At 32.5% G+C, this 27576-nt stretch overlaps 2 protein-coding genes across 3 annotated transcripts; both read left to right on the top strand.

Moving 5' to 3' along the window:
• The first annotated feature begins 272 nt into the window (after positions 1-272).
• LOC114182601 (exosome complex component RRP42-like) lies at positions 273-11364 on the top strand. Of its 2 annotated transcripts, XM_028069498.1 has the most exons (9): positions 273-575; positions 1624-1732; positions 7837-7970; positions 9007-9063; positions 9210-9302; positions 9610-9688; positions 9805-9929; positions 10583-10726; positions 10902-11364. In XM_028069498.1, exons 3-9 carry the CDS (start codon positions 7845-7847, stop codon positions 11136-11138), a joined length of 861 nt encoding a protein of 286 aa, XP_027925299.1. In that variant the 5' UTR covers positions 273-575; positions 1624-1732; positions 7837-7844; the 3' UTR covers positions 11139-11364. The 2 variants fall into 2 exon arrangements, with proteins under 2 accessions (XP_027925299.1, XP_027925298.1); XM_028069497.1 differs by lacking the exon at positions 1624-1732.
• An 8228-nt stretch (positions 11365-19592) lies between these two features.
• LOC114181067 (dynein light chain LC6, flagellar outer arm-like) lies at positions 19593-23362 on the top strand. Its single transcript, XM_028067398.1, has 3 exons — positions 19593-19687; positions 19908-20270; positions 22973-23362. The coding sequence occupies exons 2-3, from the start codon at positions 20043-20045 to the stop codon at positions 23129-23131; spliced, it is 387 nt and encodes a 128-aa protein (XP_027923199.1). The 5' UTR covers positions 19593-19687; positions 19908-20042; the 3' UTR covers positions 23132-23362.
• The last annotated feature ends 4214 nt before the right edge of the window (positions 23363-27576 follow it).

The raw sequence follows: 27576 nt of genomic DNA on the forward strand, positions 1-27576 counted from the left end.
TGTAACCACATTTGTTTTCTGGAATGATTGTACATGTGTCGAGGAAGTAAGTACTAATTCGTGATTGATGCAGAGATATTAAAAATAATATTTTAATCTCATATATTTCTTCTTTGATAAATTATGTTTGTAAAATAATATTTTTTGTTGTTTATAGAGATCTTCAATAAAATAAAAATAAACTTTTATTTTAAATTATGAAATTTGTATTAATTATAAATTTAAGGTAAAAAAAAAATAGCATGACAACATATTCAGACTTCAGAAGGATTTGATGGCATCCATTTCTCGAATCTATCTTAGAGAAAACCATTCCGTCTCCATAGTCACCTATCCTTGGTAGAGGTATATGTTTTTCGTGGCAAGCTTAAAAAAAAATAATAAAAAAAAAGGATAGAAGCTGCTTCTTACCCTACTTAGTAGAGACGCGTGATTACCCTTCCAAAGGCAAAGCTGCAGTGGCCGTGACCTTGGCGCGCCTCACTTTGCTGTGTTATCTTGCCGTTTCTTGTCACTTTTCTAACTTCTTATCCATTTGCATAGAAACCCCAAATTTTCATATTTCAACACGAAAGGTAAGAGCTTCCTCAACTCTGTTGCCACTTGCTTTGGTTTCTCTTTCTCATGTTGTTACGGCCCTTCAAACTTTTAATTGCTTCGTTAATTAAGTTCCCATTTTCAATTTTTCATCAACTGGGTTTTTCTTAGTTGATATCAATTTTACGTAGACATATTGTCAGTTACTGTTACCTGGGGATGAAAAGTTCATGGTGTGGTGGTTCTTGGTGTTTCTAGATTTAATTTTCTTTTTGGAAATTGTATTGTATGGGGATTATATCAAACTTAGGCCCTAAGTTCATTTTGGACAACGTGTTCAATGATAGAATAACCATTAGATTCAGTTGAATAGCTGTCTCAAAGCTCGTCAAGTAGTTACTTTCTGAAGTATTTTGGCTCTTTTAACTACTTAGATAGGTACCTGAACCAGAGAGTACCTGAGGCATGTGTTTCATAGAAGGGGCAGTTTTTCAACTAACTAGAGGTGCCAAATCCTATTGTCATGCCATTGAATACACTCGTAAATTTGATTGTAAGATCACACCGTTAGATATAAAACCAGAAAGTGTTTGATTCTTTTGCTTATTTGCTTTTGGGATATTTCCCTTTGCATTGCCTTGTTGGTCCATTACTTTTGGATTCTCAATGGGCTGGATTTATTATCTTAGGTCCTATGAAACTCGTTTGTTATATGGGGCTTTCAGCTCTAGCATTATAATCTCATTAGACACTTAGACTGTTTTAGTCAATGTGAAATATGTTATACTCATTAGATGTCATTTATTGGGCTTAGTTATAGTGTTTGATGCTGTGTAATGCATGCTAAATGTTATACATTTTTTTTTTTGTTAATTTTGATGCCTGTGAGGCTGTGACCACAACCTTGTGTTGTTAATGCTTATATTTGCTGTTATTAGTTATGATTTTCTCAAGGTGGTTTCTCTTTTTCGTTGTTTTTTCTGCTGTCGGTTGGCTAACACCCAATTTTGTTCTTGAGGTTAGACTTAGGAAAGCCGTTTTGGTCTTTAAATGCATTGTTCTTAATATTATGATGATTGGTTTCAGGGATTCTAATTTAAAATTAACGTTTTGAAGGAAGATCAGGCTCTGTAAATAGTTTATTCTGTATTGCGAGTGCTTGTAATGTAACATACCAGTGCTGCTCATAACTCAGGTACCTTGGTATCGGATCTGTTTGGGATCTATTTGATTGGTTATGTGATGTTTATGCGATGTGTAAATATAAATAAGAAAAGAATGTTAGTTAGTTAGTCCTTCTGTTAGTTAATAACTGTTGGATATCTGCCAATTAGTAAGGCAGGACTGTAGTATTTTAGACATACTGAATGTAGACTGAGACTGAATGATAGTAACAGAAGGGCAGTGCACAATTTTTTGATCTGTGTTTCTCTCTTCTTTTTTTCCTTTTATACTCTATTTTTGTTTTCTTCTCTCTTCCTCTCTTTATCTGTATTTCTATTTCTTTCTCTTTCCCCACACAAACTCTAAATCGTTGTTTTAATTTAAGGTTGGAGACCAATAACATGTGTTTTGTCAAGTAATCCTAATTCTTGGATTAGGAAGTCGCTGTTAGAACACATAACTGTATGTCCTTTTTAATCAACTATGTATAGGAAGGGACTTTGTCTAAGTGTGGGAAATAGGAACACTTAATGTGTTTTATCTTTCCAAGTAGTTCAACTAATGCTGGCATAGATCAAAGCACCCTAGGCTATCTCCATTGCAAGGGAATTGCACGAAGTCTTACCTTACAAGATTGTTGAGCGAATCGGGTTGGTGGCATACAAGTTGGATCTGCCGCTTACATCAGAATCCATCTAGTATTTCATGTTTCTCTCTTTAAAAGAGCAGTCCAACCAGCTACTGCTATCCAGGCCTTACCTCCTACTTGCATCAACAAAGTTTCCTGAATTTCATTTTGAGGACAAGGCGAAACTTCATAGAGGGGGTATTGATAGATTTGACATTGTTTCTTGTAGAAGGAAAAAACAAGGCAGTTAGGACAATTATGCTTTATAACTGTTGGAAGTCCTACATCGACTGGAGATAAAGTCAATTCACAATATATAAATGGGTGCAATCCTCATCTTACAAGCCCGTTTTGTGAGGTTGAGTTAGGCCTAAAACCCACTTCTAACATGGTATCAGAGCCAGGTTAGAGCCTGTTATATATTGTTTGATATTATTAAGATATTGTTAGATATTGATAACCACAATATCAAACAATATCTTCTATTTAATCTATTTATTTTCAGTTACTCTTTTTACTTGTACCTCTCTCTATTATAAATAGATTACCCTATGTGTGGTTTATACACAAGGGAGATTAATCTCAATCCCTATTTTCTTTATTCTCAACATGTAGAGCTTAAGGTATCTTTTCTTTTCGTCACTGTTGCCTCTGCCTCTGCCTCTGCCGTCGCTGGACCTCCGCCGGACTGCCGTCGTACCTCCGTCGGACTACTGCCGGACCTCCGCCGGACTCGCCCTCGCAAACAGGGAAAAGGGCGTCCTAAGTGTGACCATTGTGGCAAGCTCGGTCACAAGATTGACAAGTGTTATGCATTACATGAGTGTGAACATTGTGGCAAGCCAAGTCACAAGATTGACAGGTGTTATGCATTGCATGGACGTCCTCCTCGCTCTGATGCAGCTGTTCTGACCAACCTTTCCCCACCTTCCTCTACTGGGGATCCTCCTTCTGTTTCACCTGATACACTTGCTATATTCAACAAATTTCTCAAATGGTATAAGGATCATGAGTCTTCTAGTTCCACTGCATCTATCGCTCACATAGGTACATCTTTTGTTGGTTTGACTCGATCTTCTTCTCTTGGTCCTTGGGTGTTTGATTCAGGAGCCACTGATCATATTACTGGTAACAAATCTTTGTTCTCTTCTTTATCCTCTCCTAATCATTTACCTTCTGTTACACTGGCTGATGGTTCTAGAGTCTCATCTCATGGTGTTGGCACTGTTAAACTTTTCCCTTCTTTAACCATTGATAATGTTCTTTATGTCCCTGGGTCTCCTTTTAACCTGTTGGCCATCAGTCATCTAACTCGTTCTCTTGATTGTGTTGTTTCTTTTACCCACAATTCTGTGTGTTTACAGGACCGGAGTTCGAAACAGGTGATTGGCACAGGATGTGAGTCTCATGGTCTTTATCATCTCCGTCCTTCTACACAAGGTGGTGCAGTTATGGAGTCTCCCTCTCTTCTTCATGCTCAGTTAGGTCATCCAAGCCTTGCTAAGTTACAGCAGCTTGTCCCTGCCTTGTCCAAGTTATCTCATTTGGTGTGTGAGTCATGCCAATTAGGCAAACATAGTCGTACTTCCTTTCCTCGTAGTGTCACACGTGGTGCTTCATCCCCTTTTGCCTTGGTTCACTCTGACATTTGGGGTCCTAGCCGCGTTAAGTCTACTTTAGGTTTTCAATATTTTGTTACTTTTATTGATGATTATTCTAGATGTACTTGGTTATTTTTAATGAAACATCGTTCGGAATTATTTCATATCTTTCAATCTTTTTTTCATGAAATTAAAACTCAGTTCGATGTTTCTATTAGAGTTTTGCACAGTGATAATGGCCGTGAATATCTTTTTCATTCTTTTAAACAATTTATGGCTTCTCACGGTATTCTACATCAAACTTCTTGTGCTTATACCCCTCAACAAAATGGTGTAGCTGAACGTAAAAATAGACATCTTATTGAAACCACTCGCACTCTTTTAATTCATGGAGCAGTTCCTGAACATTTTGGGGTGATGCTATTCTTACTGCCTGTTATCTCATTAATTGCATGCCTTCTTTGGTTTTAAAGAATAACATACCTCATTCCATTTTATTTCCTCATGACCCTCTTCATCCCTTACCTCTAAGAGTTTTCGGGTCTACATGTTTTGTTCATAATTTCAGTCCTGGTCTTGACAAGCTTTCTCCTAGATCACATAAATGTGTTTTCTTAGGGTTTACAAGATCACAAAAAGGATACAAATGTTTTTCTCCTTTTCTTAATCGTTATTTTGTGTCTGCAGATGTCACCTTTGATGAGTTCTCCCTTTATTTTAAGAGTCAAACTTCACCTCTACCTCCATGTAGTCCTGACACCTCTTCTAATACCTTTAATGTTCCTCTTGTTTGTGACCCTCTTACTGTGTCTTCTTCACCATCGGTTCCTGCTCCACAGTCCGCTTCTCCACCACCTCTTCAGGTTTATAGTCGTTGAAACCGATCACAACTACCACCATGTGACTCCACTCAAGTGCCAACTACTCTGTCTCCTCTGGCTCTAACACCTGAGTCTGACCTTCCCATTGCCCTCCGAAAAGGTATGCGTTCTACCCGTAATCCCTCTCCCCATTATATTGCTTTGAGTTATCATCGCTTGTCATTACCTTTTTATACATGTCTTTCCTCTCTTTCTTCTGTGACCACTCCAAAAACTGTTCGTGAAGCTTTAGCCCATCCTGGTTGGCGTCAGGCCATGACGGATGAACTAAGTGCTCTTCATAACAGTGGAACTTGGGATTTGGTCTCGTTACTGTCTGGGAAATCTGTTGTTGGTTGCAGGTGGGTGTTTGCTATCAAAGTTGGACCTGATGGTATTATTGATCGCCTCAAAGCTCGTCTTGTGGCCAAAGGTTATACTCAAACTTTTGGTCTGGATTATGGCGATACTTTTTCCCCCGTGGCAAAGATGGCTTCTGTTCGTTTATTTATCGCCATTGCTGCTCTTCAACAATGGCCTCTTTATCAACTGGATGTTAAAAATGCTTTCCTCAATGGTGATTTACAAGAAGAAATCTATATGGAGCAACCTCCTGGGTTTGTTGCTCAGGGGGAGTCTTCTGGGATGGTATGTCGTCTTCGCAAATCACTATATGGCCTAAAACAATCTCCTAGGGCCTGGTTTGGAAAGTTTAGCAATGTTGTTCAACAATTTGGTATGACTCAGTGTGAAACAGATCATTATGTTTTTTATCAACACTCGAGTGTTGGATGTGTTTACTTGATAGTATATGTTGATGACATCATTCTTACAGGGAGTAACAACCATGACATCTCTCAATTGAAACAACATATCTGTCACCATTTTCAGACAAAAGATGTTGGCAAACTCAAATATTTCTTGGGTATTGAGGTGGCACAGTCCAATGATGGTATTGTTATATCTCAAAGAAAGTATGCCATGGATATTCTGGAGGAAACTGGGTTGGTGAGTTCAAAGTCTATTGATACACCCATGGATCCGAATACTAAACTTCTACCAAATCAGGGGGAGCCTATATCTGATCCTGAGCATATAGAAGATTAGTTGGAAAATTAAATTATCTTACCGTTACTCGTCCTGACATTTCTTTTGCAGTCAGTGTGGTAAGCCAATTTCTTAATTTTCCATGTGAAGATCATTGGAATGCAGTCATTCGTATCTTGAAGTATATTAAAAGATCCCCTGGAAAAGGATTGTTATATGGTTCTAATAACCATACAAAAGTTGTTTGCTATTCAGATGCTGATTGGGCAGGATCTCCTTCTGATAGAAGATCTACATCTGGGTATTATGTCTCCATTGGTGGTAACCTGATCTCGTGGAAAAGTAAGAAATAGAGTGTTGTAGCAAGATCCAGTGCAGAAGCAAAATATAGAGCTATGGCCTCAGCTGCCTGTGAACTTGTTTGGCTCAAGCAATTGTTTCAAGAGTTACAATTTGGAGATGTTACTCAAATGACACTTGTGTGTGACAATCAGGCTGCTCTTTATATTAGCTCTAATCCTGTCTTTCATGAGAGGACCAAACACATTGAGATTGATTGTCATTTCATTCGAGAAAAGGTTTTGTCTGGAGACATCAAGACTGAATTTGTTAACTCAAGTGATCAGTTAGCAAATATTTTTACTAAGTCTTTACGAGGGCCTAGAATTGATTATATTTGTAACAAGCTTGGCACATACGATTTGTATGCTCCAGCTTGAGAGGGAGTGTTAGATATTGTTTGAGATTATTAAGATATTATTAGATATTGATAACCGCAATATCAAACAATATCTTCTATTTAATCTTTTTATTTTCAGTTACTCTTTTTACTTGTACCTCTCTCTATTATAATTAGATTACCCTATGTGTGGTTTATACACAAGGGAGATTAATCTCAATCCCTATTTTCTTTATTCTCAACAGAGCCTGTCCTAGCGAACTTTCTTGGACATTCTGTTCCACCCGATATCGGATCGCTAACGGACCACTCACTAATTTCTTGTCTCACGCACGTGATGAATATACCTCGGCGTGAGGGGGGTGTTGGAAGTTCCACATCGACTAGAGATAAGGCCAATTCACAATATATAAGTGGGTGCAATCCTCACCTTACAAATCGGTTTTGTGGGGTCGAGTTAGGCTTAAAACCCACTTCTAACATGGTATCAGAGCCAAGTTAGAGTCTATCATAACGAGCTTTCTTAGACATTCTGTTTCTCTCGATATCAGGCCACTAATGGACCACCCACTAATTTCTAGTCCCACGCACAAGATGTACTCCGACGTAAGGGGGTGTGTTGAAAGTCCCACATTGATTAGAGGTAAGGCAATTTCATAGTATATAAATGAGGTGCAAACCTCACCTTACAAGTCGGTTTTGTGGGGTTGAGTTAGGCGTAAAACCCATTTCTAACAATAACTGTAACAGACCTTATAAATAGTCTTTTTTAGGTATGTAGGGGGGTTTATGTGATTATATCTTAGTTTTGGTCGGAAAAGTTTGTGGAGAGTGAGGCCTCTTGAAATACCTCTGCTGTAATTAATTGTAGTTCTTGTCATTTTCCCTACTACATTGGTAAGGAATTGACGTTCTTTGAATAAAAAGTATCTCTTTCTGTATAACTCTAAGTACTGATCTTATCAGGTTGAGTTAAGCCTAAATCCACTTTTGAAGATGGTATCGAAGTCAATCCTAGCAAGGGCTGTTGGGCCTATTGTGTCACCCTATCCATAGATATCTTTCCCAAGCTCAAGATTTCAGTTCTCAACATGAGGAGTGTGATAGAAATCATACATTAACTAAATAAATGACCAAATTGTAATATGTAAATAGGTGAAAATCTCATATTTCAAGTCAATTTGTAGGATTGAGTTATGCATAAATTCACTTTCTAAGAATAAATATGCTTGCTATGGAAATAGTTTAACAACACTGTACTTAAACAGTTGTACTTTGTAATTTTAGTCATAAAATTTCTCAAAACCCTTGCATTTGCAGGAGCAAGAATGGTGGGTTTATCACTGGGAGAAAAGCATTTTATCCAGGGTGGCATTGCTCAAGATCTTCGTTGTGATGGTAGAAAAAGATTGACATATCGACCAATCTCTGTTGAAACTGGAGTGATTCCCCAGGTAATACTTTAATGGCTTACATACTCTTTTGGTCCTAATTTTGGTTCAATTTTTTCAATTTGGTCCTAGTTTTAGATTTATGTTTCATTTGGTCTCAAATTTTGTCAATTTTGTTCAATTAAGTCCTTTTATCTAACACTTTCTAAATTGCTAACATAACAGTGTACAAGGTGGACTATTCTTGTGACGTGGTGCACTGTAGTCTGACGTGTCCGTTTTGATGTACTGTGACATGTAGTTTTAGTTGGAATTAAACTTACATAGTTGAAATGCATAGGCTAGGGTTTTCATATGTATACGAGAGAGCAATTAGGGGCTTTGCCCACTTCAAAAATCTGCTTGCGACCCACCTTCACTTGAAAAGTTGTCTCGTGGGCCATCGTTTTCCTCTTGCAATAGTTGGGGACAATGAAATTGCGATTCATGCCATAGTGGTGGTTCTAGGTTTTGGGCATAGCACTCATTTGCGATTGTAGAGAGCTTGCAGTTGAGCAAACAACAAGAACTGCAAAGAACCTGGGTAACAAAAAGGTAACAAAAACCCTAAGTAGAAAGCTAACCTCTAAGATGAAGATGCACACAATCCACCAAAGCAAGTTCACACAACAACAATGTTCTCCAAATCCACAAACTCCTGAGACCACAAATGGAAGCAAATCCCCAATGCCCAATTATAAACCCTAAACCCAATTTATTTTCAGAACTTTTTTAATTAAAAATTAAAAATGAAACTACAAGTCACATAACAGACATGTCATACTACAATGCACCACGTTACAGGAACAATTCACCATGTACATTGTTCTGTTAGCAATTTAGACGGTGTTATATAAAAGGACTTAATTGAATGAAATTGATGAAATTTGGGACCAAATTGAACACAAATAAAAAACTAGGACCAAATTAAAAAAACTGAACCAAAATCAAGACCAAATGAGTATTTAAGCTTACTTTAATTAGTTGCCATTTGGCAGGGTATTCTGATGTGCATTGAATAATTTTAATTTTTTCATTTGATAAACTAACTGCATTGTAGGCAAATGGTTCAGCAAGAATCAGGATGGGTGCTACAGATGTCATTGCCAGTGTTAAGGTTGGTTAAAATTTAAATGTTTAGATTTATATTGTATGAATTGACTTGTAAGTTGTAATATTGTTATGTTTGATACTATAAATGATTTGCTTGGAAACATAATGGGTTATTTTACTAAACATTATATATTGGCTACACAAGTACAGGCTGAACTGGGAAGGCCAAGCTTATTGCTGCCTGACAAAGGAAAAGTCTCTATATATATTGAATGCAGTTCAACTGCAGAGCCAGCTTTTGAGGTTTTCATTCTATTGCTTTTTTCCTTCTCTTTGTTTGATGAAGTCGTCCATATATTGTGGTTTTCTTCATGTTATTCATCTTTAAGTACCATGAACATTGATAGCAAAACAAATATGTAAATCCTTAGAAATTTTAGTTAAAGTTAAACAGTGTATTAGATTAATAAGATTTAGATTTTCATCAAGAATAGTGTTTTGATTGTTTTTTATAATTGCTTTTCTCTTTATCAGTTTTGTTCTGTAAATGCCTTTTAATGCTTAGAAAAACTATTTTATTTGGTACTCCATATCTCTGGCTTGTATATAGGGTAGAGGGGGTGATGAGTTGGCAGCAGAACTGTCAAATGCTCTTCAACACTGTCTTTTGGGTGGTAAAAGTGGAGCAGGTCTATTTTCTCCCAAGATTGAAGATTATGCTCACTAACATATACTTTCCTTTCCATGTTCTTGTCGCTTTGTAGTACAGCTGTTGAGCTCTTTTCTCTTGTTTTTCCCCTTTCAGGTGCTGGAATTGACCTTTTGTCTCTTATTATTGTCGAAGGAAAAATTTGTTGGGATCTTTACATTGATGGGCTTGTTGTTAGTTCAGATGGAAATTTGTTGGATGCTCTTGGTGCTGCCATTAAGGTAAAACATGAATAGATTACTAGAAATGTTTGAAACCATGATCATGAGCGGCTTCTGGCTAAAATAATTAGCATTTCAGTGATCACCCTCTAAATATCATGTCAATTTTCAACAATGTATAGTCTTAAGTTTTCTAGTTCACTTACAATAATTTAGAGTTGATGTTAAAGACGTGATATTTGACTTTGGGGTGTTTAACCTTCTTATCATAGCATTTGTTAAAAATGGTTTGCCCAAAACCTTTTTCTATTGGTTTCATTAATCTACTACTGCAAACATCTTTCTATTTTGTTTTCTTTATTCTTTGTAATATCCCTAACAAATTTGCGATCAATTTCATGGAGTCCATATTCTCTAATGAGCTTTTTGGTGTTCTTTATTAAGCATTAACAATATACTGATGTTAGTACTTTAAAAATCTTTTTAATAGCTATTAAAACATTAAAATCAATGTCATTAGTATATGCACCGCAAAAGAATAGTATAGAAAAATCAAGCGGAGAATCCAAATTCAATTTCATGAAGTTCTTCTATATGGATTTGGATTTCCTTAATATCAGGATTTCCTTAATACCATGATATTGGTAAATCAAACCTGTTTTGAGAATTAACTGGAAAAGCCCCAATGCAGCTAACATCTATCATTCATTTAGGCTGCTTTGAGTAATACGGGTATTCCAAGAGTTCAAGTTGCTGCTGGAACATCAAATGATGAGCAACCAGAAGTTGACATAAGTGACGAGGAGTTTCTGCAGTTTGACACATCTGGAGTCCCTGTCATAGTTACACTGACTAAGGTAACATATCCTGACTCTTTTCAAGTTTTCTGGAGCTTTTTGCATGATAAGCCCAAATCATAAGAATTAATTCAGGTTGAAAAGACTTGTGTTTAATTCTGACTAACACATTTTTGCACTTGTTAACTTTGATTGATCATATTAATGATAACTTGATACTATCTTTGTTTTCTAGGTTGGGAGGCACTATATTGTGGATGCAACATCAGAAGAGGAATCACAGATGAGCTCTGCTGTTTCAATCTCAGTTAATAGGCAAGGTTACATCTGTGGTATAACCAAACGTGGAGGTGTAGGGCTGGATCCAAGCATCATTCTTGATATGATATCTGTGGCTAAGCATGTAAGCGAGCAAGTAATAAGCAAATTGGATTCAGAAATAGCTTCTGCAGAAGCTCAAGAGGAGTCATGACACACAGTAACTAAGTTATAACTAGGGTGTACCGTATAATTCAATTTTCTTAGACAAAGTTTTGTAACTTGGTAACTGAGTAGCAGTGACAGTTGCATTGTGACATTAATGACTCACATGACAGGGTTCGCTATATTTTAATCAAGTTTGTGATAGCAAGGTAAATGTAAATGCCAATACTAGGTGATATGGATCAATATTTTAATTTTGGCACCTTTTGCTTTCATACTTTTAGCTTACATGTAATTATAGTTTCTTTAGTACTAATTTATGTATAGAAATTAGATGTTTATGCTGATGAAGGAGTTTGTTAAACAAGTTGGATTAAAGTAAAAGTTGAGGTTTGTGTTTTATTTTGTCTGTTTTGACCGTGGTACATTTAGAGGTGGTAAAATTTTTAGAGGTGGCAAAATGAGTCAGTTTAGTCTATTTTAGTCCGATTTGTCAATGGCTCATCAAAAATGGATTGAATCATATTGGTATGTCACTTTTTATTTTATTTTAAACTTTTTCAATTTGTTTTCAAATTTTTTATTATTAAAATTTGTTTAGATATACATATAAATGAATATTAAAGATATATTTAATTATATAAAATATTTTCTAAACTTTTAATTGATTAGTTAATGTTTTTAATTAGATAAATTAAAATAATTATTACATTTATACATTAAATTACTTTATTGTAACTAATAATTGAAGCTTAATTAATAAGAGTTAATGATTTAAATTACAATACTATTATATATTTACACCTTTACAAAATTAATATAAAAAATATTTTTAATTATTTAAATTGAAATTTGTAATTCTTTTAAAGACGAGCCACCAGACTGAGTCAAGCTGACTCGTATTTTGGTCTATCAAATTGATAGATAGGATAGGCTGGACCAGAATAGACTGATAGGTTAAAATTTTCAACTTGACTTGTTCTTTTTAACACGGGTTGGCCTTTGCTGTTTTAACATCCCTAAATACATTTACTTCAAAATGGTTTTTTAGGGTATAAATTTTGAAATATGATTGTAGTACTAATCGTTTAGTGTTCATAATTGGGTTACCTGTTGCATAACGAAGGAATGAAAATAGAGTATAGATAGGGTTAGTTTTCAAACAAATTCAATAAAAAATTCACTTGAAATAGGACTAGCATGAAAGGTTAGAAACTTAAAAGAATAGTAGAGGGGATTTGTAAACAATAGATGATATAAAGAAAAATAGTAATATAAAAATATGTTGATTCTCCTGTTCTTAGATAAATTTTCTGGTTATCATTTGATTATTAGATAAATTCAGGTTATCAGTCGATTATTATTCATTTAATTTCTAAACAAATACCAAATTATCTTAATAACCATTTATTAATTCTTTAAGATTTTTACTAGTTCCAAGTGTCTAGAAGTGAAATTTTAATTATACTTCAATTATTTTAAGCATTTGTGAATACATTATTAATCTATTTTTCTACCTTTTATTAAGCAAACAACTGTACAAGTTTGAATTAACTTAAAAAGCGTAAATTAATTAATTCATTTAACTCTTCACTTGTTTCAAGTGTCTATATGTAAAAATCTATTAATACTTATATTGTTCCAAGTGTTAAGTGTTTTCTTAATACTACATATGTTTTAAGTGTTTACATGTGAAGTTTATACTCATTTACTTAAACAAAAGAATATCAAAATTAAGTAAAATAATAAGAAAATTTAGAGAAAAACTATTGATTGATAGTAGATAACCTCGTAATTCACTACGAAATTACAATAGAATTGAGCTTTAGTCATTTGATATTGTTAATTTTCTGTTTTATTTATATTTTTTTTTCTTGCTACCACATGTGGTTGTTTTACTCTTTTATCCATTTATTTTTTTTTTACATTAATTTTTCCTAAAAATGAAAATATATTTCTATACTATTTTTTCCATTCTTAATTCTATCCTTTTATAATTTCTAATTAGTTGACCATTTAATAAATAATTAAATATGTTTTTGGTCCCTTAACTTTTGGTGAAAATTAGAATTAGTCCTTCTTCAAAATTTTGATTCCATTTAATCCTTCAACTTCACAAATGCGTGGATTTAGTGTGACATCCCAATTTTAGCAGCTTAAAACTAACAAAATAAGATGTTTCATCATAGTGTTCAAAACAAATAATCCATTGTATAAAAATATATCATTTGTACAAACCAACTAAAACCAACCAAGCTCTATACACAAACTAACCACTTACTACAGCTTCCCAAGACCTTCCACTAATCTTACTGATGAGAGAAACACTAAAGAAAGGTAAGTTAGCTTAATAAAATGATACAAATGCCTTATAAAATAGTTCATAGGCATATAATTTTCTAAATTCAAAGTATATAAAATAACCACATAACATGTCATATTATAAACCAAACTCTTCTAGACTCAACATTATCTGAATACGTGCACTTGTGTTAAACTAGTGAAGCCATGCACCTATGGTGATATAGCATGTTCTATCGAGCCACCACACACAAGGTTAATCCCTTTTACGATCATAAGAATAATGAAACCATCCTTATGACAAGACCTCTTACTACTCTCACCATCTAACCATTATTCTCTGCATGAGTATGAATAACTAGTAGTGTTCAGGATAGCCTCACAAAATGAAACAATACTAACTGTTAAGGCACACCCTAGTGGAACACATTACCAATCCTCCCGGGGAAATACCCTTCAACAACATCAAAAATACCTTTGTTTCATGATACAAATCAATCATTTTATAAGTAGTAATTCACATTTGCCATTACACACCAAAATTTAGCATAGAAAATAACTACTAGATTCTAATGTATTCGCTTAGCGGATCATCCATTCACTCAATGAGTAATGCCTAAAGCCTCACTCGCTCAACGACCAGAATGACTCTCTCAGCGAATAAATCATTGGAACTCAGAGGTAAATTCCTCCAAAATTCGCCTAGCGAGTGTATTCTCGATCATCGATTACAAAATTAGTAAGCTCCTTGACTTTGGATTTGCTCAGCAAGTACATCTTCGCTCAGCAACTAAAAAGTTACTAAGCTCTCCGAATGTGGATTCGCTTAGCGAGTGTATTCTCACTCAACAACTTTGCATAATTATGTTATCACAGTCCAGTCTAAACATTTCAATAGCCATTATAGATACCAAAACATACCAATTACAATTTAATAACATTTATCAACTCACTTTATCACATTTGCAGTACTAATCATACAACATTTCAAAATCTTATCATACAACCTAAATCATGTAAATTTAAGGATTTAACCCCTAGTTCAAAAGGTAAAACTCATCACACAACTTAATCATGCCAGTAAATAATAGTACAATCATGCAATTAGTAATTCAAACATGCAATTAGTACAATCATCACACAACTTAAAAACAATGCAATTAGCTTCCTTACATGTTATCCAGCTTAGACAGTTCTATAAACGCCAAACACCTCTAACTCCACAGGATGTTTTATCTACACATAGAAACAACACAAGAACGATTAAGACATATCGTTGTGATCACTGATCAACAAAGATTCATATTAATGATTTAAGCAACACATCCAACCAAAAGAAATACTACATGTAAGGGCAAAACATATTAGACCGAGAAAAAAGGAAGAAAAACTAACTTACACAAACAGAGAAACTGGATGGTCCAAATTGAAGAGCTTGTCGAGAGGATCAATTATACGGTCTCGGTTCTTCAATTAGACGACCAAAGAGGAAGAACTCTTAGAGAGAAGTTGGAGAACTCTAAAAAATTGGTTTCTAGAGAGATAATGTGTTTTAAAATAATGAAACTCTTTTAAAAACAAAATTATTTATACTAAAACCTTTTAATACTAAAATAATTTAGTTTCACTATTTTTAAACTATAGTCACTTATAAAATACCATTTTCTAAGTCTTTACATTAAGTCCTTTTAACCAAATTTTATTAAGTTTATTTGACGTTTCAAACAATGTAAATAACTCAAAATGTTATCATGAAACACGTTTGAAACGTCAAATAAAATTAATAAAATTTGGTTAGAATGACTAAATCTACGCATTTTTAAAGTTAGGAGACTGAATTGGGTAAAAGTTTCGAAGAGTGACTAATTCCAATTTTCACTAGAAGTTAAGAGACCAAAAATATATTTAACCTTTTAATAAATTATTAAAGAATAAATTATATTTAAAGTATTTTTTTATCTATCATCTATTATCTATTATCTATTATATTATAATACAAAAAAGAAGATACTAGAAAATTTACTATATTACCCATGCTTATTTTGTTAACAAGTATCCTAAAAGTTAGTTTTTTAGTCATTTGATATTGTTAATTTTATTTTTTATTTATATTTTTTTCTACCACATGTGCATATTATACTTTTTTATCCATTTATTTTATTTTTAAACTTATTTTGCCTAAAAATGAAAATATATTTCTATACTACTTTTTTCATTCTTAATTTATCCTTTTATAATTTCTAATTAATTGGTCATTTAATAAAATATTAAAGAATAACTTATATTTCAAATATTAATTTTTTATGATATTTTTTATTTTTTATTTTATTGTTTAGACGAGTATGTTCATAACTGATCAGACGAGTCTTGCAACACACATTAGACAAATTTATTTATACATTGATTAGTGAGGTCAAGCAATATATGTTAGACGAATATGTTCATATACATATTAGATGAATTTATGAATACACATTAGACGACTTTATCTATTATCTAGTTGGACGAGTCTTTCAATATAGATTAGATAAGTGTGTCCATACACTAATCAGACGAGTCTAATCATACACATTAGACAAGTGTGTTAATATGCTGATTAGATGAGTTTAACTAAACATAATAGATGAGTTTGTTAATGCACTCATTAGACGAGTCAAAAAATATACATTAGACCAATCTGTTCGTACATTGATTTATATTTTTAGTGAGTCTACTCTTAATAATTTTACATATCCTTTATATTTTTAGAGAGTCTACTTTATCTTTGCACTTATTTTGTCCTTTGTATTCTTACAAACTCTACTATTTATATTTTTATAGACGTATTTTTTAAACCTATAAATCATTTTAAGATCGATTATATTTAAAAGGCTTAAATACACATTTGGTTCGCTTTTGCTCAATTTGGTTCTCATTTTGGTTTCGTGTTCAATTAGGTCCTAATTTCGTCAATTTTCAATCAATTTGGTCTTTTTTGCTAACGTTGTTTAAATAGTTAACGTTAGTGAACCGTATATGCCACTTGTCAACTTATGTTTTTTTTTTCATTTTTTAATTTTTAATTTTAAATAAATTTTTTATGTGTCAAGTCACTATTGTGCCAGATGTCGATGTTAGTACCACGTGTCAGTTGGTGGTTGTGTTATTTTCTTTTGTTCAATTTAGTCCCAATATTCGTTATTTAAACAGTATTAGTAAAAATGATCAAATTGATGAAAATTAAGACCTAATTGTATATGAAACCAAAGTGAGGACTAAATTAAACAAAAATGAGAAAAATATAATCAAATGTGTATTTACAACTATTTAAATCGATTATAAACTTAAAAATATTTAGTATTTCTTTCCTCGACCTTTTAAGTATCTTTTAATAAATATATAAATAAACACCACCATACCATAGGTAAACACAGGTTTAAAATTAGTTATTTCAAAAATATAATTTTATAATTTTAATGTAAACGGATAAAAAGAAAAATGAAGATAAAATATCCTTGAGTTTTTATTTACAAAACCTTTTGACGTTATTAGATTTTAATTCATAAAGAATAAAATTAGTTCGAGAAGTAAGGAAAAAAAAAAATATTGAGTTATAAAAAAATATTGGGTTATAAATATAAGTACTTTATAGAGAAACATTTGTAAATCGTATATAATTTTTTATGCGTTTTTCCATTAGTGAAAAATTGTATAATTATTTTTGTATAGATTGTAAGTTATTTTTATAAACTTTCTTTTGAATTGATTGAGATAAGTAACAAACACAGTGAATTCAAATATTTTAAAATATATTAATATAAGCTAAAAATATGTATTGACAACTAAATATCCCCTATATAACTCCTCGATAACCACTTGATGAATTAGTAAAATGTTAATGTTTAATTCAAATATTACCGTTATTATACTATTATAGAAGGGTTTTGAATTGATTATACATGGAAAATGGTGGTTAAACCATCATTTTTCTTATATAAATTTCTAAAAGTAGTTAAATATTTTTTTCTTGGAAAAAATCTTTTGACATCTAAGCAATTATATATTACAACTTGTTTTCAAGGTTAATATAGTTATTATAGAAAAAAAAACTAAATTTATAATTATAAAAGAAATATAAGTAAGAGGGAGAGAAAATGAGTGTTTGTTGGGATATTTCGCACTCAATTACAAAAAAAGAAAAATTAATTAAAGAGAGTATTCTTTTATTTATAAATAGTAATAGTAATTAGTTGAATAAAATTATTGAGCATTCTTGGGTGGACCAGAACTTTATTTTTTTTTTCTCCGTAATTTGCGTTTATATGTCTCAATTTGAAGGGACCACCTTCATCACCGGCACACATTACATTTACAAGACAAACATCAACCCTAACTTCTTTATATTCAAACTTCAAAACACATTTTTAGGTGTTAAAGTAAAAGGATTTATTAAAAAAATAATAAATATAGTTAATATAAATGAACTATTTTCTCCCTCTCTATTCATATATGTTTTTTAAATTGTTTTCTCTTTGAAATATTACAAACCCTTTTCTTAAAATATCTTTAAAATTAATTGTCATATTTTATAAAAAATAATAATTTTTTAATGAATGCCACAAGTGTGCTTACATATAGTAAAATTCATTCTATTATTTTAGTTTGATAAAGATAATTTTAGAACAACAGTATAAATTTCTAAGAAATGTATTGTTTTTAACTAATTTCACTAACTTTTTCAGTTATATAAGTTATTTGAAAGAGCATTATATAAGGAAATATTAATTAGGGAGGTTTGATTATTTTGTTAATATAAATGAACTATATATTTCATTGGTTACCTTTCAATTCTCCTCCTTAAACGAATTTTGCATACCATGTTTAGATATAAAATATTAAGCAAATAATTGAATGTGTGAATAAATCCAAATGAAGTTGCTCTGATTTAATTAGTGAGATACTGTTAAATTTTTTGAACATTTGTTAAATATTTAAAACAAATATTTAAAAAAAAATTAACTTTTCTATTATATTCATCTAATATTGATAAGTTTTTGTTATTAACACAAAAATATCCACTCACTTTATTAATTTAAATTGAATTTTTTTTATTAATCATCTTTAATAAAATATCCCCGTCACCAATGTTGAATCCAATAATGTGACATTGATAGTTGATTTCTTATTAATGAGTAAAATTTATTATTTTATCTTTTAAAATGATTTAGCCAATCCCATGTTATAAATGCAAACCTTTTTTATCATTACTTATTTTCCATTGTGACTAATAAAAACACCCAAGACAACACTATTAATTAAAGTTTATCTTTATCAATTTCATAGATTGAACCAAGTTTCATAGTGCCTTTTTGGAACAATTATCAGTGTGATAGAAATGCCTTTAGTGTTACTTTATCATCATTGTTAATGGAAAATGAAAAGTGCAATTAATGACTCATGTAAAACAGAAAAAGGAGTGAAATTGATTGGTTTTTGTGATGTTATACAAATTTGTGTAATTGAGTAATGAGTAATCTTTACTTCACATCTTTTATAATTTGTGGTGCTAATTGCTACACATTGCAAGTGGAGGTATAACAAAGGCAACACCATTTATAACAAAACATTTAACCAAAAATAAATACATAGACACTTTCAATTTCAAATCATAATTTTCATTTTTCCATTTTGTTATGTTTTTTCTTCTTTGATAATATTATACCAGATTTAGTGACTATGATACTTAATTTTCCTTTGTTATCCATGAAGAATTAGTTAAAACAAGTTAATCAAATTTTTAATTGTGCACAAACAAACATCTTGAGAAAGATGGCTAGCCAACTTTTCTTCTTTATGTTCTTCATTAAAAGTTGAAGCCTCTTGTTTATGTTCATTAAGAGATGATTAAAGACAAAAATGTGAATAAAAATAGTGGATATATAAAAAAAAACACCCCAATTTTCATTCTTATATTTAATTATTATTCGTCCTTATATTTTGGATATTGATGATTCTAATAATTATTTGTAGTTTAATTAGATCTTATGTTAAATCGATTTAGTGTGAACTTTTTCCGTTAAATCAGTATTAATTATATTTAAGAAGTGATCAAATATCAGTTTAATAAAATTTTTAATTTTTAATTTATTTTTTATATTAAAAGTTTTTGTATTGTTTAAATAGAGATAATTTGATTATTTTAATAAAATTAATTGTTATGACATGATAATTTAAGAGTCCAAATCGTCTTCTTCCTCTCTAACCTCTTCTCTCTCGACGAGACAATTCCACCGAAATCTCCTAATTATAATTCTTAAGGTAATTTTTTACTAACCCACTTTTAATTAATTTAATCATTGAAAAGGTTGATTCATTCATCTAAGAACTCACTCTAATTGGTTCCTCTAATAAACAAATATTAATTTATATTGATAATCTCACAGTGAGATTGTGCGTAGTGAAAGAGTGAAACAACCCTTGCTTTGTACTTTGTTGTTTCTAAACTTCCTTCTTATACTCATTCCATTCTACTGTGTAGTACCTTCTTCTCTTTCTCGGAGTGGTGACCACAGTGAGAAGCCAAAGCTCAAGAGGAGAAAAGGGTTGGAGTTGGTTAGTGGTGTGAGTGATGAGAGTGTAAGATAAAATTCAAAAGGGGTTACAGGGACAGCACATGGAAGAAGCAGAGAAGGAGTTAGAGAGAAGGAGCAAGTTTCTGAGCAGTTTGATACAGAAGAAGAAGTCCATAGAGCAACAAGAGGGTCTCAAGGTTCATGTCAGAGCTTGTGACATGCCTCTCCCTTTGCAGAACCACGCCTTCCATTATGCACGTCTCCACTTGGAATCTCTGCTACCTGGCACCAAACTTGACAGCAAACTACTTGCACTTTCCCTTAAGAAGGTTACATAGATATATACATTTATATAACTCTTTCCTTTTCTTGTATCTTCTGGGAAAATTTTCAAAAATCTGTTTTTGGGGTCTGATCTTTGAGCCATGATGCAAAGTTCCAATGGTGTGTCTGATTTGGAAGCTTTTAGAAAAATGGTGTTATTGGTTCTAAGTGTCTTGGCTGAGTGAAATTAGTGACTTTTTGTGACTGAATGTTTAATAGAACACAACTTAGGGGTGATTCATTCTTTATTTTAAGTACTCTTCTTTAATACAAACCTTTTGTAATGGACATTACTGAGGGAAAATTGTACCTCTGATTGGAGAATCACACCAACAAATTTGATGAACTACATTTTTGTTTTCTCTTATTTGATATTGACTCTTTGATTTGCCTAGTTCTTATTATAGTTTAGAAAGAAATAATGATAACATAATTAAGTATATAGCAAAATTTCTAAGCAGATTTTGATTTTGGGTGTTGGTATTAGGTCAATTGGGTTAACATCAATTGAATGTGCCTAGTTGATTTCTTCTTCAGTCAGCTTACATTGTAATTTTTGTTGTGTGTGTGTTGTTTTCTCATCCTTGCCAATGGTATCTTGAAAGCACACATGGTTTGGTAATCTTTTGCTTGTGTTTTGTTGAGCATGCTGAAAAAGTGGTTTTTGAATACTTCTAGTGTTGGAGGGATATTTTTTTTCTAATTGCTAACTGATTATTGAACTCTTTATTTTGATCCTACAGTCTGCATATTCTTTCTGACTTTCTGTTCTATTTTTGACCTTAAATAACTTTCCAAATTATTCTCTGGAAGTCTCTGAAGCTTTATTTATTCTTCGAAGTTATTATGGTGGTTCCATTAAGTTTTCTGTTGCTTTTATCTCACTTTTCCTTCTCAAATGCACCAAAGCCACACATTCTGAGCTTGCAAAAGCCCTTACTTTAATCTGCTGCTCATAATTCACCAATACTAGGAATTTCAGTTCCATTTGCCTTCTGAATCTTTTCTTATTAATATAATTTGAAGTCTTGTAACGGGGTATATTGATAAATAATGTGGTAAGATTCCAGATCTGATGCCATTTCCTGAAAACCTTTTTCTTTTTCTTTCTTCTCTTCTTAGTGTTCCTGCTCTTCAATCCCGAGTTATGAAAAGTAGTAAAGGTTAAGAAAAGAATAAAACTCAAACCAAATAGGCCTTACATTGTTTGAGGTATAGGACTTGAGCTAAAACGGTTTTTCTCTTTCCTTCTTATCCCAAAAGGTTTTTCCACTTCTTAATTGTGACTTTGATTCTGATATCAATTATTAGATCGAGCGCTTGTTACTAGGTCAAAGCTATAGTTGATGATCAAAGCACAACTCTTTATATTTAAGAACATAACCGTCCAAGTATCATTATTTGATTGTGATTTGATCCATCTGGCATGAGATCATTGCTATATCCTTCAACAATTCCTTCTAGCGTGCTATGTTTGTCTGTTATATTTGCTTGAGGCTAATACCAATTGTTAGATAGAGGGCTTACTACTAGGTCAAAGCTATAGTTGATAATCAGAGCATAACTCTTTGTACTTAAGAATATTACAGCCCAAGTATCATGATTTGACTGTGACTTGATCCATCTAAAATGGGATAATTGATATATCTTGCAACAATATCTTCTAGCTTGCTATGTTTGCCTGATGCTAATAAAAGGACCACATAGCAGGTCCAATGTTAGGATCTATTTTCGTATTCATAAGCCTTGCGGTCTCCAACTACAACATCAAACTTTTGTGGTGTGATACTACTCCCGAGGCTCTTGTACAAGGGATTCAAAGATCAAGCTTGTACCCTTTAGATAGTAATGTGGAGAGAACACAGTTGTAGTTACAATGGCGTGTTAAAACTAGTTTTTGCATTTGGATTTGGTCAAGAATGCACGAATTTTTCATACTACGAGAGTTCTATAGCAATTAATATGTTATACATATCCAAGTGAAAACAGATCTCAGGTCAGAAGTGATAAAATTGCATGTTCTGTTCACAGCTGATCATAGAAAATGGAAGGGCATGTTAAGATGCAGCAAAGGTACTTGTTGCAGTCATGAGTAAAGATTTTGTGCAATAGTTGATGTTGTTGACCTCAGGCTTAGTCATTTTCAGTTAAATAATGAAGGTGGGTATCCTTATGAGTTTGGTATCTTTGTGGTCCACTAAGAATTGCATTACTCTTTTTGCTGTGACTCTCCAAGGTTGCCAAAAGATATTAAAAGTTATAAATTGGAAAGTGTGTTAGGTATGTTGGTTGTAAAATTAATAAATAGGCTGCTTGGTATAGGTTTGTTTTTCTGATGAAAATGTTATTTTTGGTCCCTCATTACATTGATAGGGCCTTCAATGTTGTCAGTGTCATTTTTATTACTTTTGTGACAGATTTGATTATTTGAAGATTCTTGAGTGATGCTTGCTTCATCTATTCCTGTTACAGCAAGCATGCCTTGATCTTGTTAAGAACTTCATTTTTTCTCAAAGTTTCACTTTTCTTTTTCTTTTGGTTCTTCACTGATTTCAAACAGTCATTACTTGGAAAACATGGCTAACTATTGTCTTCTTTTTTTTCTCTCCCTTTTGAGCTATGTATGGTTTAGTGTGAAAATTCTTAGTTTTGTTTTCTGGTATGAACAAATTAGAAGGCTAATGATAGAAACTTACTGGGTTTTCAGGAATTTGATTCTTCATATGGTCCAGCATGGCACTGCATTGTGGGTACTAGCTTTGGCTCCTATGTTACACATTCTCTTGGTGGCTTTTTGTACTTTTCCATTGATAAGGTTTATATCCTTCTCTTCAAGACAGCTGTTGAACCATTGGAGCATTCATAACTTCTATAACTATGAGCCATGCTTCTATCGGATGATGTATTTTTTAAATTTTAAACCGGCTGATATGTAAAATTAAGTGAAACTTTTAAATACTGTATTTTGTGATGTAATTGATGCACTTTTCAACATGAAAGAGAGAGTATTCTTGGATGCAATTTTGTTTGGATTTGTAGTGTGTGGGAGAGCATTTTGAATGCAGAATTTGTGGTGGCAAGTCACTAGATTTAAATATTGTTCAGCTTACAATAACATTTTATAGAATTATCAAGGTGAATATTCATGGTTGATGACATGCACATAGAAAAATGTTCACACATGTCCTTCGGATTGATCTTAAACATTCATTTATTTTTGTTGAAGCAACGTACTTTGTAGATGGAGGGCATGAAACTAATTATACGAAGTTTAGAGATCACCAAAACGGATTTTATGCTTTCGATAGAGTTTAATAGATTATCAAACTCAAAATCTACATAAATTTATGGAATTTTGTAGTAAAATACAATAGTTAAGTATAGCAGTCCATTAGTATTAAATAGAATTGAACTAAGCAAATCATTAAATCATATGTAAATTCATAGAAACATAGATTCTTGAAGTCAAAAGATTTAAAAGAAAAGTAAATTTGAGTCATATAGTAAAATATAATTTTAGGAGTATTAGACGAGAAGATTTAAAGTTTAAATAAAGAGTGATATTTGTGAAGATGAGGAAAAAAAATAGATCAAGAGAGGTTTGAATTGTGCTTTAATTATTATTTTTTGAATTTTCCACAAATGTCCTATGATAAGAAGTACTCAGACGATAGTTCTGTATTACAAGTGATTAGTTAGTGACTCTTGCATTTGATGGAGTTCAATAGACGCATTTATGTGACTTTGCCAACTTAAAGTGTTTCAGATATGATTCCTCATCATATATCTCCTTTTTAAGTTAGTTCAAATGATAGTAAAATGCAATGTAAAGGGATAAGAAGAATGAGAGATACGCAAGGTATTTTTATACCGGTTCATATATGACCATGCAAACTATTTTTCAATAATCAATAGATTGAGTTTCACCAAACAATAATCTCTTGATTATTGTTTAGGCTCATAGTCACTCTTGGCTAATCCATTAAGTATTATTTGGACTCGTAGTCACTCCTTATCAAGATCAGATGATCCAATATAGTTAAGTATGATGACCCAATACATTTCACCATATGGTCTAATCTACATAAGACCACTTCACAATTGTGATGATAATAAACACTCTAAGTAATGTTGATTAATATCACATATAATCTCTTTAACATGTATGTTCATGCAGTTGAAGGATTCTTAGTCAAGTTCATTTTTGTCTCATATCAGACAATCTATAGGACCTCGTTTGACGCTATATCAAACGATGTTAGATACTTTAAATTCAATTTAATTCCAGTTCTAATGAATTTAATCAATTTGTAATGATATAAACCTTTCTAGATTTAAATGATCAACAATCTTTTTATCTCTTAATATAAAAACACACAATTTGGAATCAATTATCTTATGTGTTTTTAACTATGTTTTATTTCACTTGATTGCAAAATCTACAAATATTATTTGAATTATTTTCTCTAGCAAAAACAAACACTACAAGAAAATTGTCTATTATCTATGAAAAAATATCTACGAAATATTTTCGTAAGTAACTATGGTGGACTTTGACAGGAATATTTCATACAAAGGATTACCTACGAAAGCGAACATAGAAAATAAATATTATAAAAAAAATTATTTTAAAAAAGGCTACCTACAAAAAGAAAGTTTGTACGTAAAAATTATATAATTTTTTTAATTAAAAATAATATTATCTACGATCAAATTTTGTAGATAGCATGTTTTTATTTTTCGCGGAACGCGGTTGCAGGGAAGAAGACGAACTCGCGCTTTGATGGAGGAAGATGGTGGCGGAACTCCGGCGAGTTGACGGTGGAAGGGCTGCCATGGCTGAGGCGCGAGGAAGAACTCACGGTCTGCTGCAGATTGGTGGTGGCCGGCGAGGAGATGGCGGCGGCGGCTGCCGTGGAGGGTGGAAGGGAAATTAGGGTTAGGGTTTCATGTGTGAGATGGAGGAGATGATGACGTGGCAAGATCTGAGTGGTCAATTTGGTGAGTGGAGGATTATGACACGTGTCTTGTTCTGGTTGGCTAATATTAAAAGGTGGGGATTGCCACATGGCATGATCTGGTTGAGTGGAGTTTAAGTGGTAGGAGGGGTGCAACTTAGTGAAAACTGGGGGTGTAGAACAGGTTTTTGGTGGTCCACTTTAGAAGGAGTGTGCAAATAAAAATTGGGGGTGCATTTAGCTCCTGATTTATTCTTTTTCAGAATTTCTTGATTTTGGACTTATTTTGTAACTTTGAATATTTTAAAATCACACTATTAATTGACCAAAAATAAATTCCAGCTGCATTAACAAACGTTAGAATATCCAATAATATTTTATGCAACTAAAATCAATTTTTACGCCACTTTTACCAAACTTACTCAATAAATCCAATAATCACAAATCCTAATTAAATCAATCTTTAAGCACAGAAAATTCAATTAAATCCCCAAATTTAAATATTAAATGAGGGCAAAAATTTGAACTCATCACACACCCACACTTATCCTTTTGCACTCCTGGACAAAATTGAACAATTTCAAAACTTTATTCTGAGGTCTTTTATTCCATATTTTCAGTGGATTAAAGAAATGAATACCAGTGGAAACAGATCAATCTTCTAGAAATCATGTTGCATGCACAAAAAAATGGATAAAATTCTGTTTTTCACACATGAGTTAATCTTTTGAGTTTACAAGATAATCAACTATGAAAGAGAAACACTCAAGTTAAATATATATTTTCTCACCAAGATTCGCTCAAGTGTTTTGGCTTGTGTTTTCACTCAAAATACCCATGCAAGTAAACACTCTCAATGCTTAGCAAGACTCTAATATTCACAGCTTTCAGAAAACATGCATTCAAAAATCATGAGGACTTTTCACAGTTATAATGAGGCCAAGGCAAAGGTAGGAAAAACTTTAGGATTTGTGTGTTTTTGAAATAGTAGGGAAGAAAAAGTTATGGAGCATAGTTTCAAAAACAATCCTTACTTCTCTTTGTTTTTTTTATCCTTTGTTGCTCTTTTTCAGACAGCAATCATTTTTCATTTCAACACTCTATCATAAACAATTATTTGTCTTTTGCCATTTTTACAACTTTGTGGGGGAAATACACACCCCCACACTTTATTCCTCAACCAATCTCAACATAATCCACTAGCTCCTTCTTTCTCCCTAAGGTAAGGACAAACATGGTCTTTTTCTTTTTAAGGTTTAACAATATGCTCAAAACAAGAAAAAGAGGTTTAAGCTCAAGGGGCTACCAATGGATCAATGTTATGGTTAGCTTATTTGGCCAAGTAGCTAAAAACAAGAAATCCCTCAGTCATATCAAATCATGCATGTTCACCTAAGATGCAAAACAACAGAATCAAGCTAAACATTTGAGTACCGACAAGACATGAGCAAATCACACAAGAAAAATAGGAATGACACATGGTAGTTCATCCTTACAATAAAGCTCAAAACTCACAAGGTCAAAAACTCTTTCACAAAAGATTTATTCCAGAAACTCTCAAATCAACTCAATTAGTAAATCACAGAAACAATCCATTCATAGCACATGACTTTTATTTTCCCAGAATTATGATCGTTCCAATTAGTAAATCAAATCCAAAAATCCAATGTCAATATGTTTTATTGAAAGCATAAACTTTTTTCTTTTTTTTTTCTTTTTCTTTTAATAAAAACAAACAGAAAACAAAATTAGAAAAGAAAAAACAAAACAAATAGAAAACAAAAACAGAAAAGGGGGAAATCTCCCCACACCCCCACACTTTATCCATGCATTGTCCTCAATGTATTCAATATGTATAAAATGCAAAGAAAAAGTATGAAGTGTACTTACCTCTTCAAGGTGGAAGGTATGAGGGAGAAGTCAAGTTCATCCCATCCATCGTCTTATTCAGCATATCTTGATTTTCATTGAATATCCGAAGACGATGCCCATTAACTTTAAAAGTTCTTGCTGAAGATTCTTCCTTGATCTCCACTGCTCCATAAGGGAAGACTTCTGTAACAATGTATGGTCCTTCCCAAGTAGAACGCAACTTACCACTCATGTGACCAAGCTTGGATTTGTATAGTAACACCTTCTGGCCTACCTTGAAATCCTTTCTAGCCACAAGCTTTTGGTCATGGAACTTCTTGGTTTTCTCTTTGTAGAACTTTGAATTTTCATAGGCTGCAAGCCTAATCTCCTCTAGTTCTTGCAACTGAAGTTTTCGCTCATTTCCTGCTTCTTCCAAATCCAAGTTGCATGCTTTCACGGCCCAATAGGCCCGATGTTCAATCTCCACAGGTAGATGACA

This window comes from Vigna unguiculata, chromosome 4, assembly GCF_004118075.2.
Source record: "Vigna unguiculata cultivar IT97K-499-35 chromosome 4, ASM411807v1, whole genome shotgun sequence".
NCBI lineage: Eukaryota > Viridiplantae > Streptophyta > Magnoliopsida > Fabales > Fabaceae > Vigna > Vigna unguiculata.

What these genes read in the sequence shown, in the direction of transcription:
- LOC114182601 (XM_028069498.1), top strand. Translation starts at nt 7,845, where the DNA reads ATGGTGGGTTTATCACTGGGAGAAAAGCATTTTATCCAGGGTGGCATT. An exon ending in GGGTGGTAAAAGTGGAGCAG is followed by an intron (nt 9,689 to 9,804) that starts GTCTATTTTCTC and finishes TTCCCCTTTCAG; the next exon opens with GTGCTGGAATTGACCTTTTG. An exon ending in CTCTTGGTGCTGCCATTAAG is followed by an intron (nt 9,930 to 10,582) that starts GTAAAACATGAA and finishes TCATTCATTTAG; the next exon opens with GCTGCTTTGAGTAATACGGG.
- LOC114181067 (XM_028067398.1), top strand. Translation starts at nt 20,043, where the DNA reads ATGGAAGAAGCAGAGAAGGAGTTAGAGAGAAGGAGCAAGTTTCTGAGC. An exon ending in TTGCACTTTCCCTTAAGAAG is followed by an intron (nt 20,271 to 22,972) that starts GTTACATAGATA and finishes CTGGGTTTTCAG; the next exon opens with GAATTTGATTCTTCATATGG.